At 59.0% G+C, this 19146-nt stretch overlaps 1 protein-coding gene and 1 long non-coding RNA gene across 3 annotated transcripts in view; both read right to left on the bottom strand.

Annotated features, from left to right (window-relative positions):
- The window catches only part of LPCAT1 (lysophosphatidylcholine acyltransferase 1), a 40624-nt gene that overhangs the window by 19541 nt on the left and 1937 nt on the right, over positions 1-19146 (bottom strand). Inside the window, exons 2-3 of one of the 2 annotated variants that reach the window (XM_032625668.1) lie at positions 8221-8408; positions 4166-4308 (exon numbers count right to left, since the gene is read on the bottom strand). In XM_032625668.1, the coding sequence (XP_032481559.1) occupies positions 4166-4308; positions 8221-8223 (146 nt within the window). In that variant the 5' untranslated portion in view covers positions 8224-8408. The remainder of the gene's footprint in view (positions 1-4165; positions 4309-8220; positions 8409-19146) is intronic. The other variant, XM_032625667.1, reaches the window with a different exon arrangement.
- LOC116750701 lies at positions 15772-18705 on the bottom strand. The gene is made up of 3 exons (XR_004349066.1): positions 18585-18705; positions 18373-18482; positions 15772-17468 (listed from the first exon to the last, which is right to left on the bottom strand). It is a non-coding gene; the product is annotated as an uncharacterized LOC116750701 (long non-coding RNA).

Below are 19146 nucleotides of genomic sequence, written 5' to 3'. Positions count from 1 at the left end.
ACGGTCCCCAAGGCAAGGGCACCAGTGACACCGGAGATGCCAGAGCTTCTGCAGGGGAAGGGAATCGGGAGACAGGTCTACGTGCTCAAGGGCAGGGACCTGCACCCCGACTCCATCTGTCATTCATCACACAGGTGGACACCTCAGACTTGGACGTGTGGGCAGAACCAGCTACATGATGGATAAGAGGAGTATGACCCTGAGGAGACCCGAGGGCAGACATCGGAAGAGACGTGTAAAAATCCACACGCATCAGGACATTACAGTGCCAGAAGAGAGGGATGCTCTGAAAAGGTCCAGAGGACAAGAAAAAGGAAATACTCTTGGAAATCAAAAGTCTCATGCAGAAATACCGGTTCCCTAAGAAGGCTCAAAAATGCGGAGAAGGGGGCCTCCCAGAACATGCAGGAAAAAGAAAAGGATGGAACTATAAGATGTAAAGAAAATAATTTCTCAGAGTTGAAGAAAGACCCAGATCTTCAGCACCATCTCCAGGTGCTGAGCAGAACAAATTTTATGAAAAAGACTCATATTATTTCCTCTGAGAATTTTTCAAATTTCCAAGGACAAAGAGAAGACTTTAAAAACTCCCAGAGAGGAACAAACGGGTTTCTAGCATCAAAGCTGCAGGTGTCAGCAGCGCATCTCCAAAGCTCTGTGGACACACGACGTGAAACCCGCAATTCTATACCCAGTCGAACTACCCACCAACACAGAGGAGAGAATAAAGACATTTCCAGACACAAGATGTGAATGAGTTCCTCGTGCACATCTTCCTTCTGAGAACCCAATACTCCAGAAAATCTTGGAACAAAGACAAAGAAAACAGGCCCAGGAAATGCAGATCGTGCCTGAGAGCGCAGCAGAAGAGAAACACACGCCACGCAGCGGTCAGGGCCCCGGACCCTCTGGGAGGAGAATGAATCCCAGGCAGCGGCCGCAGGACTCTGGGGGTGGAGAACTTTGAGGCTACACTCAGGGCTCATCATTCTCTTGGTTAACAGAAAAAATAAAATCGGAAATTCTGTGAAATGGAAAACACAATACAAGAAGTAAAGTTCAGACTCTACTTCACAAAGCAGGCAGATGTGCAGGTGACTCTGAAAAACCGTGTGAGAGGGAAGCACTTGGTGATGCTGCCCACCACCATCACCCACCGCGGGGCCCCGCGTGTGCACAGGCGCAGGCCGCCCGGTGCCCCTCGGGGTTGGGGTCCGACCCCGACAGGCCCAGAGCTCATGGCTCCTTCCCCAGGGTGACAGAGGCAACGGCAGAAAAGCCACACACACGTGCGGAGGGCGTCTGCGTGGCGCTGGGAGGAGGGACTGCAGGCCTGCCCTCGGCCACCCACCCTTCCCCACCACTTTGCTATAACCACCAACTCGCGTTACTCCAACGGAAGTGAGAAACGCCACCAGCGTACACGTGGCGACTCAGAGTCGTCACGGAGATGACCCAGGGATGGACGTCCCCACACGGGGCACTCAGGAAAGGGCATCGTCTGCGATGGACCGACTCACGTCACCCCACATTCCTATGCTGAAGCCCTGACCCCCAACATGACTGTATCTGGAGCTTCCCCAGTGAGGTCCCGGGGTGGGACTCTGATCCAGGGGACCGGTGTCCTTACAGGAGAGGAAGAGGTCTCGCCTGCGAGGACGCGGCGTCTGCAGGTGGACGGAGGTCCCGCCACGAGCCGTGGCTGCTGACCCTGACCTCCCACTTCAGCCTCTAAAACCGTGAGAAACGAATCCTGCTGTCTGAGCCCCGCCGTGGTACCCGGTTGTGACGGCTGAGCTGACCCTCCTGAACCCTGAGTCGGCCAAGGGCCAGGGCCTGCAGGACTGGTCGGCAGTGTCTCCTGCCCTGCCTGGTTGGGTTCCGTAAGAAGATAAATACTATAGTTTTTACAACACTCTATGTTTTGAAACACAGAGTCTTATGCGAAATTGTGTCGTTCCTCCTTTCGTTGAAAACCCAAGATTTTATTTTAGGAAGGTCTGACTGACGTTAACTTATATTCAGCAAAAATCCTCCCTGATCAAAACAAAAATCTGCTCAAAACCGCACAGCTGTGCCTGGCGTGAACCAACCCACCGCCCCAGCTGATGACCTGACGTCCTCTACTCTGAGTCCTGTTACTTTAAACTTGTTTCCTCCTAACTCCCCGTGTCCCAAACTCAGGACCTTCTGTCACTGTGTTTCCTTTGAGGAGCTCGGGGGCCGGGTGTTTGTTCTTGTTTCCATGGAGACCAGGGCTGTGCACCGAGTTCCCGGGAAACACTGCTGTGTGGAGACCCCGTGGGCTGCAGGGGGTGGGAATTCAATGTGGGCGGCATGTGCAGCTGGGGTACATGCCAGTGCACATATAAACACACACATATGCGCACACACACTTATGCACACACTCACACGTACACAAACACACACGCATATACACACACACATATACACACAGACACGCCCATATACACATATACTCAGGACGATGCTCAGGCTCCGCGTACCTGAGCACCCAGAGCTCCCGTGAACCTTCACCCCGCATCTCCCCACGTGGGGCACATCAGGTGTGCACGTCACACACACACGCACACACCCACGGTGCCTCTGTGAAGCGAGTGGGCTGTCGGAACTCAAGTTGGCTGTGGCCCATTTATCACCCGATGAGACCAAGTACATTATTGCAGACAAGAAAAGCTACAGCGAGTCAAAACAGGGAAATGGAAACAGCCCAGAGCCACCTGTTCTGAAAAGACAGACGCCGAGGTTGTGCGAGGTTTCCTCCTTCGTGGGAGAGGACAGCGGGGAGGCAGGGCAGCCCAGCCCCAGAACAGAGCAGGGGAACAGGGAATTAAGACGCTTTTGATCAAATCATTCGTAATTTGTAAAAAACTACCAAATCTCTGCTTTCTAGCTCTGGGTTCTCAACCAAGTGAAAACTGAAATTCTGATTCCTATTCGGTCTGGATTTATTTTGCTTGATTATATATTTGATACCAAATTCATATTTTACAGTTAAAACATTAAAAGAAAAACCCCAAATCTCAAGGTAAAGCACGATTTCCAAAGAGATTAGAAAACCCAGCTGTCTATGCACTCGTTCACTCTTTCATTCATTCATTTGGGAGAGACTTTCCTGTCCCTCAGGCCAGGCTCTGTGCTGGGGGCATACCCACGGAGACAGCCATGTCTACCTTCTGGTTTCTAGGGAGGGGGAGAGACCATGGTTCACTTGAAACTGGGGATGGTCTGAGGACGTGAAATATTACCACGAGGAGGGTGAGGGGTCCCCAGGCGCCATGCTCGTGTAAGGCTCAGAAAACCCTTGAACCTTAACTGGCCGTCTCTGCCCTGCATGTAACTGCTGCTCTGACCACGGCACGCGGGCAGCGGGGAACCAAGGTCCAGGATGGGCGCCCGTTTCCACAGCCTCTCAGGGCATCAACATTCCAGCAGCTCAGACACTGGGAGAGAAAGGAGGGGCCTGAGCTGGTCCATAAACCTTGCGGGCCGGGCAGCAGGTAGTTTAGACCTTGGCCACAGTGACCCCTGCCCTCCAGGACAGCAGCCCTGGATGGTGTACGAATGAATGGGCAGGGCTGCACCCCAATAAAACCTCATTCACAAAAACAGGCTGCAGCCCACCACCGGCCCTGCGCTAAACTAAGAACACTTCTGTTCTGAATAAACCGTCCAAGGGCCCTTAGGATTGATCGGAGATGCAGACACAGGAGGTGGCCCGCAACCTGGTTTTATGACCGGAACGGTGTCTTCTAACACGCTGGAAATACTCACCAAAATCCTTCCCATAGCTCAACATTTTCCTTCACTAGAAACGGCATGTAGTTTGAGTTAAGGAACAGCTTTAGGTATTTAAATACACAAGAAAATGCTGTGATTTCATGTCCTTTTGTGAGGTCCCTGTTGGATCTTCACTTGAGATGGATTCACACGTCCATCTACACGAAGCAGAGACCACACCAGCGGCAGCAGGCTGACGTGCGGCCTCGAGGGCAGGGGACAGGGGGGCGCGGGACCCCTGTGCTCGGGGCACAACACAGCGGCCACTCGGCTCGCGGGGCCCTGGAGGGAGCCTCAGGGCAGGACGCTGGCGGGGGGAGCGCGGGCCTGCGACCCCCCAGGGCCCCCACAGACGTGCACTTACCTCCGCCACAAGGCCAGGGGCTGCTCTGGCTCCCGCTCAGCGGATCCCAGCGAGGCCACAAGCGCCAGGGGCCAGGCGAGCAGCATCATGACGGCGGCGACCAGCAGCCGGATGGGGAAGAGTGTCAGCGTCATGGCGGCCACCTGCGGGGACAGGGCACGGTCACGCGCGGGACTGCCCTCTGGGCCCCGGCACCCGCCTCCCGCGGACGCTGCGGCCCAGTCCCTCCCACAGCCACCGAGGGGACGCTTGGGGTTGGGGTGCTCTCCCGGCCGACGGCGCTCCGCCCACTCCCAGCACCCGCAGCGGCAGCCCCGCCCCCGAGCCCCCTCCTCAGCGCGCCCAGCAGCCCCTGCACACAAGGATGCTTTCACAGGGCCACAGGCACAGAGCTGGCAGGACTGGGCTCAGACCACAAGCAAGACGGGGACTCGGGGACTCTCCAACCCCAGGAAGTCACAGACGGGATGGGGGCCCAGCAGGGAGGAAGGGGGGCGTCCAGAGCCACGGGCCTGGTCCGGTGGATACGGGGAAAGCAGGCTAGGGCTCCATGGGGAGGGCAGGCCCTGCGCGTGAGGGGGGACACACGGTGGACGGGCAGCTGTGTCTGAGGTACCGGCACTTCTGCATGCAAAGTGATGTTCTGGCTCCACACTGGGGGTGGGGGACGTTCAGAAACAGCGTGTTTTGTGATGAACTTGATCTCAGGCGGTCGATTAGAAAATAGGGGAGCGGAGGGATGACAAGACAAAACTCACGGAGCCTCACAACCAACAGATATGCAGTTTCTGATTATTTGCAAGAAAATACACTTGAAATACGTAGGTTTGGTGCACAGGAGACAGGAAAGACGGGAAGAGACCCAGGTCCGTGGTACCGTGTCCAGGCTGCTCACCACCACCACCCGCCACGCCCGTCTCTGCCACCTGCAGGCCTGCACGCTGACCGTTCCCTGATTCTCTGGGGTCTCCATCAAGGCCAGCGCTGCCCGACAGGAATACAACGCAGGTCACGTGTGCCATTTTACATTTTCTAGCAGCCACGTTTAAAAACACAAAGGTGATGAGATTAATTCAACATGCAGTTTATTTAACCCAACACGCCTAAAATACCATCATTTCCGCACGTACGTAGCGCAAGGCGTGGACGAGCCAGTTCACATTATCCTCATCATGTCTAGGGAATCCGGTGTGTTCTGTGCTCACAGCACGTCTCATTCACGCGCTCCACATCCTAGGTGCCCTACAGCCACGTGTGGCCTGTGCCGCCCACGGCCGGTGTGGGTCCAGATCTCCATGTGCTGTGACGATGGTGACTTTGAACGGCCTCTCCCCCCCGCCTTCAGGGGCTGGGGTCCCCTGGCTGAACCTCTGGTTTCAGCACAAGGTGGAACAGGGCCGGTGACCCTGGATCTGTCGTGGCCGCCGCTGGTGACAATGCTTCCTGTTAAATGGTGGTGGGGGGGGTCTGCTCCAGGGGGTCAGACAGAGCAGGAACGTGCTGGCGGGAACGTGCCTCCCACCCCAGGTTTTCTAAGCGTCTTGTTTTGGGGTCAGCGTGAACGGGGTGAATGTCACCGCAAGTCTTCCCTGCGGGATAATTACGTGCTCATCTGTCACCCTGTCCACGTGACCCACGGCAGCCACGGCTTCTCTGGTGTCACAACCTCGGTCCCAGCGCTGGGAAGCCACCTCTCTTAAGGCCTTGCCAGGTTTGTTTGCCAACACGTGTCTGGAAGGCGAGCCTGGTCACGTCCCCCGCACCGCCGTCCTTGGGTCCTGCGGTCACCGCGCCAGACACCAGCCCACCTCATTGGAGGAATTCCTACGGAGCTTCCTGATGGCTGTTCCAATGCTTTTCATTGTTTATCTAGATTTCCTATTTTCTGGAGTTATTTCAGTGTTTCTGTCAGGGAGGAAATCTCTGGGCGCCCTCAGCAGGCTTCTCCTCCCACCCGATTCCCCATGGTGCATTTTCAGGATAACCGTGAGAACCGCTGCCCTGAAGTTACATCAACTCTGCCCTGATCTACGGCGTCGCTGTTCACAGCGTTTGTGCTTCTGAGACCCTTTGGCCCATGCTGACAGACAGCCCTCCCCTTCGCTAATCTGTTTACAGAACCGCTTGTGCATTTGTTCCTTACCTCTGCTGTGACCTATTCAGTCGCATTAATTTTGTATCTTACAGGGGCCTCTCTCTTCCACTCTGAGTGTACCCTAATGTTCTTTCTAACTTCTTGAGGGAAGAGCCTGGAGCATATTTTCAGAAATACCTTATTTCCCCCAAATTCACATGGAGAAGGCAGCTTTCTCTAAGGACTTTAATTCAATCCCACAGGTTTTAAAATGTAGCCTTTCCTTCATTTCAAAACATATCCTCTTCCATCCTTGCTGTTGTAACTTTGCTGCAGAGGGAGGGCAGAGACACCCCAGCTCCTCGCTGGCGGGGCGCTGCCTCTCGGTCTGCCTGTCACCTCGACGGCCCAGAGCTCTGGCTCCAGGGGCTGTGCTGGGAGCCCCTCATACCCGCTCATCCTATGAGCCGTGGCCGCTGCTCCTCCAGGTTGCAGGGCAGCTGAGTCACTGGATACTTTGCGGTGTGTCCCCATAAATGGACCCTAAAGCCGGTGCCCGTGCCACAGACAGAATGAACAGGCAGCAAAGCTCCGGACAGGAGCTCCGGGGCCAGCGTGCTCAGTGCACTCACAGGTCGCGGACACGCCCCGACTGTGCAGCCGCGTTCCATGGCCAGGACGGCTGCTACTGCAGGTGACAGAAGAGAACAACAGATCTCAGCGCTCCAGAAAGAGCACCCAGTTTCCCCACGGCTTCTGAGGCCCCGGGGAGGCAGCACCCCAGTCTGTCCGGACCAACTGGGGTGATGACGAGGCTTGAAGGGGTGACCCTGGAGTCAGGGCAAGTGCCACGGTTCAAATTGCTGGTTGATGAGTGGATGACGTCCCGCAGGCTGGCTCACCGGCCACTCCCCGTGGACAAGACGTGTGACCACGTTTGCCTCTCAGAGGCTGCATCTCTGTGCCCGCTCTGTGTGCATCGGGGAGACGGTCCTGGTGTCTGAGTTTTGCAGCCAGTGGGGAAAGGACGTGTGAGGGACCACACAGCCTCGACCCTCAGCAAACAGGCAGGCCTCCCACAGACGAGATGGGCAGGTACCAGCAGAACGCGGCCTGAGCCATGGACCCGCCCCGGCCCTGCCGGGGCCGGGGTGGGGGGGCGGGGTGGGCAGGAAGCACGCGGGGGCCGTGGAAATTGCTTGGAGGAGGCGCGTCCCTTCGGGAGCCCACGGGGGGCAGGGGGGACCGGTTTCCTGAGACGTTGCCCACAGCTTCGGCCCTGGGCCATCATCGGGGGCCCATCACCCTCAAAAGTGCCAGGTCAACTGTATGGTCACCCTTCTCAAGGGCCACACGAGGGCTTGTAACACAACCCTTGAGGGTGACGTGCAATGAGTGCCCAGCTGAGCTACTTGGGTTAAGCCATTAGAAGTTGTCTACGAGAAACCATCCCATGGAAAAGGGGTTTAACAGGCACAGACGCAGACACGCGAGTCCTCTGCACGTCCGTGTCGTCGGGCAGCCGGCTCAACCCAGACCTGAAGGTGCACTGCCCGCTCTTGCCCCGCACACTTCAGCACGAGCCCCAGGAGAGCGGGTCCAGGTGGTGATCCATCCGGGCCCAGGGCACCACTTCCTGCCCAAGGACCCAGGGCCCCACGCACACGGCGCACTGGAACGCACACAGGAAGAGCCACGCGTGATGGGAGCCTCACGCCCGCACGCCTCAGGGCGTGCGCTCACGTCCACGCCCACCCTCACCACACCTCTACTTATACACGCTCACACACGTGCCCCAGCCTCCCTGGTTGCCTTTGGACGACCCTACGAAACCAGCTCCTGATCGTGACACTGGCCTAGGGGCAACGTCAAGCTTCGTGCTGCCTGTCCCGTGAGACTGTCCCTCGGGACAGCCAAGGGGTGGAGGGGGCGTGTCCGTGGGGGCGTCCACGAAGGGCTCGCACAGGCGTCCAGAACCCACCATCCAGGCACGTGTGCGTGACAGAGGGTCCTGCCCAGACGCAGACCAGCAGGTGGGCGGGGCTGGGCGTGCCCGACGGGAATGGGATCTCTCTAGTTGTGGATCAAGCCACCAGCTTCCAGAAGACACGGACGACCAGCTCGCAGTCGGCAAAAGGAAGGCCAGGAGACACAGATGCACCAAATACACTGTAGGAAGAAAACCAAGACGACAGGCTGGACGGGGACCCTCTGATCAGAGTGTGTGCCGGGGGAGGGGGGGCGTGGGGGAGGGGGTGTGGGCGGGCGCGGTTGTAGCCAAGAACCCGCCCTCGCCCCGTAGCCGGGGTGACAGGTGACAGTGGCCTGCACAGCGGGTGCCAGCGTCTTTGTCCTTGAGCGGCAGATACCCACGGGATTGCTACTGGTGAAATGACAAAGTCTGGGCTCTGCTTGCAAATCACTGGTGGGAGAAGAGGGGGTGTCAGTGGGCCCAGAGGGGCTGTAAGGGGGGACTGCTGAGGTGGGGAGAGGGGGCGGCTCGTTACGTTTCCTCTGCTTTGGTGTCAGGGGCTGAACTGTGTCCCCCAAATTCATGTATTGGAGTCCGAACCCCCAGCATCTCCAAATGTGACTGTCTTTGGAGGTCCGTCCTTTAAAGAAGTGATTAAGGTACATGAGGTCACTAAGGTGGGCCCTAATCCCATGTGACCGGGGTCCTCATAAGAAGAGGAGATCAGGACACAGGCACGCACGGAGGGAGGACCACAGGAGGCCACAGAGAAGACGGCCGTCTACTCGTCAGGGAGAGAGGCCTCGGGAGGAGCCAGCCCTGTGACACCGGATCTCAGCTTCCGGCCTGGAGAATGGGAGGAATAAATTCCTGTGGTTTAAGCCGGCCCCTCTGGGGTGCTTTGTTACCGCCGCCCTAAGCAGGCAATCACCCCTCCTCCCCGCCAAGGCCACCAAGGCCGTTGGTATCACCCACGTGCAAGTTGGTCCAAGTGCCTTATGTTTCACAACCAACGAGGAAACATAATGCGTTACTTAAGAGACAAGATCTCTAGAGAGACCCAGGCCCTCGCCCAGGGAGGACAGGCCCCAGGGGGCTGCGATGCCTGTGCCCTCGAGCACACGCCTGCTGAGGGACCCCGGTCAGCCGTGCGAGACCCCGACACGACACGTGCGGCCAGGACAGCGCTCGGGACTCGGTGTCAGCAGCTTGGAGAACACAGCGGCCGCGTTACAGGAGGAGCAGACGCTCCAGATGCTGGGTGCCAGCACGTCGGGACCGACCGTCAGCGTGCTGACCGGCAGGCACAGGAAGACTCTCCCGAAGCCGCCTTCCAATGCCAGCGCTTTCATCATGGGAAGAAATCCCGCCATTCCAAAGGAACCGCATTCACCAGGAGGCTGGAGGGAAATTCACTCCCTCCTATGATGAAAGAAAATGTAATAAGCAAGCACACACAGAGCCAGCTGGCCACACAAACCCGGCGCTGAGCCCACATCCTCAGCCATTATCTCTTTTCTCAGAAAGTTCCTGAAAATCACGCTGATAGAAATAGAAAGAGGGATTTCCCTGGTGGCGCAGTGGTTAAGAATCCGCCTGCCAATGCAGGGGATACGGGTTTGAGCCCTGGTCCGGGGAGATCCCACATGCCGCAGAGCGACTAAGCCCGTGTGCCACAACTACTGAGCCCGTGTGCCACAACTACTGAGCCCATGTGCCACAACTACTGAGCCCATGTGCCACAACTACTGAAGCCTGCACACCTAGAGACCATGCTCTGCAACGAGAGAAGCCACCGCAATGAGAAGCCCGCGCACCACAACGAAGAGTAGCCCCCGCTCGCAGCAGCTAGAGAAAGCCTGCACGCAGCAACGAAGACCCAACACAGCCAAAAATATATAAATAAAATAAATTAAAAAAAAATCCTAGCAGGACTTAAGAAAAGAAAAAAAGGAATAGACTTTGCCCTCGTGCGTTGGGTGCCCGATCTACCACAGTCACCACGAACCATCCTCGGGCAGTGGGTAAGATCCATGAACTGATAGAACAGATGTGGACCATCAGACGTGTTGGCCCCTGACGTCATGTGGCCAAGAGCTCTGCACCACTGCCCACAAGGACACTGAGCGCAGAGCCCAGGGCCCACTGGTTCTGCTGGAGTCCACGCGCTCCTCAGTTTCTGGGAATAACCACAGCTCAGAGTCGGTCCCCAGGCCGTGAGGACGGTGCTAGAGCCTCTGTGCTGCAGGTGGGAACTCGGGGTGAGGGGTGGGGAGCTGTGCGTGGGCACCGGGCCAGCTGGCGGGCCCCGCTCCCCAGGGGCTGCTCCCATGGGCGTGCTGCTGGTAGCCGTGGAGCTGGATGTCACCCAGGGCGCCACCGGGGGACAGGTGCGCTGAAGGTCACCCCTGTGACAGACACCAGGGGCCAGCCAGGGGAGGAGCGATGAATTACACGGGACACAGCGGACACATTCCAGGGTGACAGTCGGTAAAAAAGGCACGAAACAAGACGGGACAGACCTGTGCAAGCCAATTAGATGACTTCACAACCTGGAATGAAGTGTTTTCAAGGATGGCGGACCCCGGTGAGCACACAGAAAATAGGCCAGTGACTCACGGTGGTGGCGTTGAGGGTGAAGCCAGGTGAAGCCTGGCTTAACGGGGGTGCTACAGGCACTGCCAGCACAGGGGCCTGGGGCGCACGGAGCCAGCATCCAGGGTGCCCAGATCGCAGGTGTGAAGGACAAAAGGTGCCCTGCCCTGTGGGTCTCCCCAAACCGACGAGGATGGGACCCCAGGACGCAGGCGCTGGGCTGACTGGTGGCCGCAGGAAGTGCCAGAGGCCAGGAGACCCGGCACGGGTGCAGGGAACCACGGCGACAGCTCATCAGCTCACAGGGTGCAAGGAAGCAGCGCCGGGAACGCGACCGTCAACTCCCCGCAAATCAGTTCACCCTCCCAAACAGTGTGGGCACCCCGTGCAGGACGCAGGCAGGCCGCCAGAGGGGGCGTCAGCGATGATCCTTCCAGGGAAGGCAGGGTGCAGGCCACCCCCCAGGGAGAGAACGCACCCACAGTGCATGGGCTCAGACGGGCGGGGAAACTGAGGCCCGGCCAGGAGGCGGGGCGGCTTCCCAAGGTCAGCCGCCGGTGGGAGCAAAGCCAAGTTTTGAGGAGCAGCCTGGACGAGAAGGGGCTGCCCTGGCGGCGGAGGGGGCGGGGGAGCCCAGGCCTGGGACCCCCCTCCCTCCCGTGAGCACCCTCACATTCTCGGACCCTGGCCTGATGCGGACGAGGCCCCTACACTGACGTCCCAGCTGCCCAGCGCTCCAGAGGCATCAATGGGAGAGCTGGCAGCAACCCCCAAAGGGACACACAAGCTGGCCCCGCCCACCCGCCTGTTCCTGGACACACACCTGGGAGTCACACTCGCCACATCTCTTTCTTACCAACTCCTACTGGCTCCGCCTCCAAGACAGATCGGGGCTCAGAGTTCTGCACGGCTGCAGAGTCACCCTTTGACCCCAGGCTCCCTCACGGGCGCTGCCGGACACACTGGCCTCCTTCCTCCATCTCCCTGCACCTCCCTGCCCAGGGGGTCCTTCCCCAAGCTGCAGGGCCAGGTCCAGCACCCTCTCACCCCTCGGCCACAGACAAGGGCCAGAGGGTGAGGAGTGAGGGAGTCAGACAGGCGCCTTGGACCTGACCAGGAGGAGCCTCCCGAGACAGGTCAGCTGCGGTCCCGGTGGGGCACAGAGCTCACCTCTGGAGACAAGCACAGCTGGGGCAGAAGGGGAGGGAGCAGTGCGTTCTGGGGCTGGTCTTGTGCTCTCCTGGGAGCCTGGTCCTGGTCACCTCCAAGCTGTTCCACGTGGAGCAAGTTAGAAATGAGACTCGCAAATTCTGCAGAAAGATCTCCAAGGCACGTGGGAGAAGCACAGGAAAGCCTCACCTAGGGAATCAATCTTCTTTGCTGTTACTTACATGTATTAAAACAAACAAACAAACTATAAAGCCAGCTGTTTTTGAGACTCCCACTTTAGAGTAGACAGAAGAGGCTAAAACTGCCAAGGTGACACCTGATGCCCTGGGCAGCCGGTGGCCGCACCCCAGCCTCGCTCGGGCAGGAAGCCGGCAGAACCTCGAGGGAACCCTCCACCTGCTGGACGCAGCGGCGAGGGAGAAAAAGACACATCTAACTTTATTTATGTTTCTTAGAAAATGCACAGTTATTGCCACGGAGTCTTACAAGCCGGCACAGTGAAGCCGCAGGCCCTTGGAGGTCACAGCTGGGAAGGAGAAGTACCAGCTCTGGACCCGATGCCTGAGATGCAAAGCTAGCAAATCAACCTGGAAGCGCATCCCCCCTGCTCACCCCCATCATCAAAACACCTTCCTTAAATATAAAATGCCTTCCGGTCCAAGTCACAGGCCGCCTTCAAAGAGGAGACGAGCAGCCCTTTTCCCAACTAATTCGAATAGTTAAAATACTTGAAAGCAAAAGCGAAACAGAGAAAAGGCTGGCGTTCTGAACCGTGGCTGTTCCCCGGACCTTGTCACACACACAGCTGCTCTCCAGAAGAGGCTTCTCTTTACCATCAGGTAAAACACTAAGTGTGGCCAGAGATCCAAGGGGTCATTGGCGAGGGGGGAATGGCTAGTGGGGGCCCAGGGGCCCAGGTCCTGTCCTGTGCTTATGGAGCACTTTATGTTTATTGGGTACCTGGGCTTCTCTTGGGGGTTTGCCCATCTACATAAATCCTGTACCCAAATTCACACTGGACTCGTCTGTCTTTTTCTTGCTAAGGTGTGACTGTCTTCTTGACCTCAGGCCTCCACTGCCTGACCTCTGAGGTTCTCCATCTACCTGTGTGTCTATTAGGATAGTCTGTGCCCCTGCTCGGGAAAACTCTCCTTCCAGAGCCCATGCTTACTGTGTATAGAAGCTATTTCTTCCTAGCTCTCCCACTCAAATCTAAAATTAAATATAGCTTTTCTAAAGAGCTATTTTTTTCTTTCAAACTCTCAAGCAGGCCCAACTTCCCCACCATCCCGGTGATCTCTATCCAAGAGCTTTCAACTCAAGTGTTAGCGCGTGTTGCCTCATCTGGAGCCTCCTGCAAAATGAGTGTCTTTCGGTAATCACCGAGTTTACAAATCTGTCCCGTGGTCCAACGCAGAGCGATTTTCCTAGATGACCATATTCACCGTTTTCAACCACAGCTGACAGGGTGATCTCGTGAGGCCGCAGTGAACACCTGTGCGGCTCTTTGAGAGACCAGAGCCACTCGGTCGGAGGGAACCCTAAGGGTGACGCCCTGCGGCCCAGGCGGCAAGGAGAACCACACAGTGGCCCTTCCTCCTCCCAGCCAGGGTCCGAGGGCTCCAGGGGGCGGGTCGAAGTCTTCACATTAGCTGATCCTGCCGGGCTCGGCCTGCGTCTGGCGGCGGCACTCACACTGGCGGCGGCACTCACACTGGCCTTTCACGGGGCCGGGGCATGCCGGGGGTGGTGGGGCCCATGGTCCGCAGGCAAAGGAGGTGGGAAGGCAGCCCCAGGGTCAGCGGTCAGCACGGAGGGGCAGTTTGGGGGCCTCGGGGGCAGTGCAGCAGAGATCGCAGCCCTGGGGGCCCGCAGGAGGCCGGCCAGGGCACTCAGGCCAGGCTGGAGGCCTCAGGACGTTCCAGCAGATGGCAGAGGAGCTCACCCGGGAGGCCAGGGCAGTGGACGCTTGGGACACCGGGAGCCGCCTGCCACGTGGACTCCGGGTCTCCAGGGCAGTTGAGAAAGGCCCCTAGGATAATAACTGGTGGGATCTGAGCAAAGCCGGAAGGAAGTGCAGGGGGAGAGCCTCCCACGTGTGGGAGGGGAGGCTGGGCCTGGAGGGGCAGGGCGGACACGTGCGGGGCGCCCACAGCCGGTGCCCCGCCCCTGCTTCTGGCCGCCGGCGCCCCCCGGGCTGGCCTCTGGGTCTTGCCTGCACCCTCCCTGGCCCTCCTCATTCCTCCTCCGACGCACCCAAGTTTTGTACCAAATCTCATCTCCTCCGGGTTTTCAGGACCGCTCTGCTGGAGACCAGAGCTCTGTCCCGGGGACCCCGTGATTGCGATCTGCGGTCTCCAGCTGTGAAATTCACAGTAAAGCAAACCCCAGGCTGGAGCCCTTCTGTGGGAAGGACGGAGGGGCAGCGGCAGAAAGGCTGGAAGGTGTAAGCCTTCTGGGCCGGACGCTCCACCGGCACGAGCCTCAGGTCCCAGAGCAAGTGCTGGCTCAGGAGCTCGGCGACACCTGACCTCCTTCCCCAGGCGTCTCTCCTGTGGGGTTAGGACACCCGGTAATTCTGTGTCTGCAGAAAGGGAGCTTCCAAGGCTCCGAGCTCCCCACTTGCAGAAGCGGACCCAGGGGGCTGCAAGTCCCACACAAAGGCGCCGAGGCTCAGGCACCGGGGTGCAGGGCCCACCCCACCGGCACTACCGGCAGCCTGGTCCTCGAGAATGTCTCCCCGAGGGGCTGAGAAACACGGGAGGGGGGGGGGCAGCTGAGGCGGGGCACCTCTGCGTCCACAAACAACACGCTGGGCCGAAGGGTGCCACCTGAGTGAGTGCCAGGGCCCAGAGGTAATGTCTGCCGATGGGCTGGCTCACCACAGGTGGCTATGAACCCCTGGCTGTGTCGCAGGACACGGCAGTCCCTGCCCTCGGGGCTCTCGCGGCCTGGCTCCTACCTGCACCCCTTCTCATGCATCCTACCACCCCTGGTGGGTGGCCAACAGGGGCAGGACACACGGGAAGGGGGGCCTGGGGCGGTCCCCAAGGCAGGGATGGAGGAAGCTGTGAGAACCCCGATGACAAAGGAGCGCCCCCCCCACCCCCGCCCCACCGCACAGAACGGGCCTGAGAGGCTGCTCGCTGGCCCCTGCTCACTCAGCTCAGAGCCGCCCAGACGTCAGACCCACCCTGGCTTGTGGCTCAAGGAAATCCCTTATCTCCAGGGCCCTTATTGCAGGGTTTGAAGAAGAGAATCTCGAAATTCCAGACCTGCAGCATTTCCCGCTGCTTCCACCTGTTCAGCAAATACCTGCAGGAAGCGGCAGGGCCCTGGCCAGAGTGTCCTGGTCCCCCTGCTGTGGGAGCTTCTCCAGCAGCCTCGGGCCCTCTGGGGCTCCTAGCTGCAGGCAGCCCCCCAGCTGGGCACCTCCTACTCACCCCACCCTCAGGTACCGAGAACACCCCCAGGACATCCCAGCTCAACCCCAGCCCGACGGCTGGAGGCCCCTCACCAAAATTCTGCCTCCAGGCCCGCGGTTGTTGGGAGCCCCAGGGAACATCCTGGCCCTACCCCCAACTGCAAGGGGTTCCCCCCAACCACATCCTGGCTCTAATCCCAGCTCTGGGACGGCCCCTCTAGCTGCAAGGCAACCCATGGGTACGTTCTGTACCTCCCCCAGCAGCAGGCAGCCCCCCAGAACACCCCAGCTCTGCCCACCCCCCCGCCCTGGTTGCAGGTAGCCCCTGGCCCGCCAGTTCCATCGTCATGGGCTGGGCTGGGCCCAGCACTGGGCCCTGGGGCTGCTCAGGGTAGCAGGAGGGGGGAGGAGCCTGGGGCAGCCTGTCCCCCAGCCAGACAGTCCCTCCTCTGAGCAGCCTGGGGAAGCGGGGGGGTGACCGGTCGGACAGCTCCTGAGGACCAGGTACAGGTGAGGCAGTGATGGAAGGAGAGGGCGGGGCCAGGACAGGCAGCCGGGAGACCACTGCCCTGCGGGGAGACCACTGCACTGCGGGAGACCGCTGCGGGGAGGCTGGAAGCAGAGTGGCCCCAGTTACTCTGGGGGGAGGGAGGAGGGGCTCCACATCCCACATCAACCCCTTCGTGCCGGGTGGTCGCAGGCCAGCAATCAGCCGAAGGAAGGGAGCCAGGGTGGGGGACCGGGGGTCCAGCTAGAGAGACCCAGTGAGGACGTGCAGATTATGAGGCCCACAAACAAAAGCGACCACTGGCTCTGCCCTCTTGGTCAGAAATATCTACTGCTACCGAAAGGAGGTTCTGTCGCTCGCTCTGTACGTGGGACAGCTGTTACCCCTCCGGGGCTAGCAAAAAGACCCCCGCCTTGGGGCGGGCGTTCAGTGCCTGGTCCAGCCCAGCGGCATCCCCGCTGTCTCGGGCACTGAGGTCGCTCTGTGCTCCCGGGCTCCTCGGGTGGCAAGGAGTAGCAGGGCCCGCCGGGTGGCCCGTCCTCCCCAGCCGGACCTCAGGACCCCGAGCACGACCCTGCAAGGTGAGGCCCAGCTCCGGGGGACTGAAAGGTTAAAAGCGTGAAAGATGCAGTGTAAAAAGCTCCTAAGTGGCAACTAACTTTTTAGGGAGAGCAACTCACTCCTCTGGGTCTAACATGGAAACGCGAGTCAGGGGTACACAGGCTGCAGTCCCAGGCGCCTCGGCTCGGCCCCCATCCAGGACCCCTGCGGAGTGCCACCGAGGATGCTGTGCCCAAGGGGGGCCCGGAGGCCGGCAGCCGTGTGCGCAGCGACGAAGGGCATTCAGCCCCGGTTACAGCCCGGCCCACAAGGCTGGAACGTGGTCGAAACACCAAGGAACACATGAATGAGCAAACTACTGCAAACCTCGCGCTGACGGCCGAGCGGTGACCTGGGCTTGAGGGCAAACCCGCTACCGCATTTCCACAGGGTATTTCCAAACACACGCTTTCCTCTGGGCTCATTTCAGAATAACTCACAGCAAGACTAAAGGTTTACGGGACCCGGAAACAAGGCTAACCTGCAGCTCCCGCGAGAAGTGGGCTGGGGCCTCGCCCGCTGGGGATGGTGGCCTTTGTCCTGGCTGTGGGGTGGCAGCCCGGGGGCAGGTGGGCAGGGCCCGGCTTCGTGACAGAGGCTCCTGGAGGCCGTGCTGAGACTCGCCGGGCACAGGAGCCCACAGGTCACCTCCTCAGACGGTCCCCGGGCCTGCGGGGCCGGGGCGGGCCGGGCCCACTCTCAGGGACAAAATCGTGCTTTGTGAAAATGAGAAATAAGACTGTGCTTTGCTCAGCACTAAGAAATTAAAGCGAGTGTAAGAGGAAACTGTGCACGTGCGCGCGTGTGTGTGTCCCACTTCAGGGCAGGAGAACGCAACAAATAAGTCGGATCCCGCACCCTTGAATCCCCCGTCTCATTCCTCAACGTTAACCACCACGGACTTTCGCACGTGCATCCTTCCAGAAAATTAGGAGCGGATTACAGGAGACTCCCGGTGAGCTGTAAGAGAAGCGGCGGGTCAGACATCTGCCCGGAGTCCGGGGACAACACAGGACCTGGGCCTCGGCTTCCTCACCTGGACATGAGGACACGGCCCCCGACCCTCCACCCGCCTGCCTTCCAGGGCCGTGCTGCCGGGTCCTCAGTAGTCCTCAGAAGGGGACTCTGGGCCTTGGCCTCCCAGATCCCCAGGGACACATGCTCTCCTGGAGGGCCTCCATCTCCTGTTCCCAGTTTCTATTATCGCCAGCCCCTCAAGAGCACCGGCTTTAGGCCGGGCCACCTCCCCATTCATCCGTCCCCCCGCCACCGACCCCCCGACCCCGCCACCAGGCACAGCGCTGGGGCTGTGGGAGGGGTTGGATGAAGAGCTGCTCACTGTGGAGTCTCCTGCGTGGAGCACGCAGACTTGCGGGTCATGAGGGCGTGCAGGTGGGCCTGGTGTGTGTACATGTGGGGCCACGATGGATGTAAACAGCAGCCTTCCCTTGAGTGGCTGGGGAGTGTGCGGGGCACGGGCTCCCTGTCCCAGAGCGGCTGCCCCTAACTCGGCATCCAGACCGAGCCCCAGACTCGGGCATTTGGATCAGAACTTGGAGAAAAAGATCGCCCACTTCTGGGTGATTAGACTCCACGCAGGCTGCCCAACAGGTCTGTCCCTGGAGTCACCCCTCCTGTGATCCTCTCTGAGGACTGGACCGGGGGAGGGGTGCACGCAGGGCCTCTCCCTCCGAGGGCTCAGTTCCAAGGTGTTTGGGAAACCAGGCTGCTCTCCAGGAAGTAAACTCTCGGTGACATTGGTTCAGGGGGTTCACAAATGGGGAAGCACCAGAGCTGGAGGGGATGTGCTCACACCCGCGGCTTCCAGCGGGAAGTACACAAACACCCGGTGACATTGACCCACCGCCTGACTCCAAATCACAGGGTGATGATGTGATATTCCACTCTTCATGGTTTTTCAGGTCTTAACATGTTGTTTTCTGTCCAAAGAGATGCTTAAGCTCCTCACTAAAGCTGCAGTTAAATGACAGATGGGCCAACTGGTCATTAATCCCCAGACGCGCAGCAGCCCCTCCCCTACAGCAAAGGCCAGCAGGTAAATATAGGCACACTTACTGTTCTATGTCAACTCAGAATTTAGGTGAGCTTCTGAGCGGCCCCCGGGGGGCTCGGACATTGCAGGATCCATTTATGTACTGATTTCGGGAGGTGGGCCTTCTTTGCTTGGATAGGCCAAGTCCACTCTGCTCAAACTTTACCGTAACAAAGTATGGTAAAGGGGGAAAGTTTCGCAGAACATTGCTGGTAAAAAGCAAAATGCCTCTGCAGAGCCGGACTTGGAAATTGGAGAGTACAGACTACACCTGGGGCCTTAGACCCCTGGGCAGAAACAGAACTTTGTTACAAATACACCAAGATTATTCTGACCCGGCCTCTGAAACACTGCAACAAGGTACAAACAAAGTATCCCTCCCTTGGAGGCAGGTGAAAACATGCCACCCACCTGTTCTTTTCTCCCACACACCTGTTCTTCTTCCGAACTCATCCAGATGCTGAGACAACAACAGCCCACAGCTGGGATCCTCCAATTCCCAACCCTGTGACCCCCACCTGAAGGGGGTCAGGGTTTCAGACTCTGCTCTGACATCTGTCCCTTCGCCCGTTCATTCCCTCAACA

The sequence above is a fragment of the Phocoena sinus genome, chromosome 3 (genome assembly GCF_008692025.1).
Source record: "Phocoena sinus isolate mPhoSin1 chromosome 3, mPhoSin1.pri, whole genome shotgun sequence".
Classification (NCBI taxonomy): domain Eukaryota; kingdom Metazoa; phylum Chordata; class Mammalia; order Artiodactyla; family Phocoenidae; genus Phocoena; species Phocoena sinus.
Note: the sequence above shows the minus strand (reverse complement) of the source record. Positions and strands in the feature narration are given on the sequence as shown.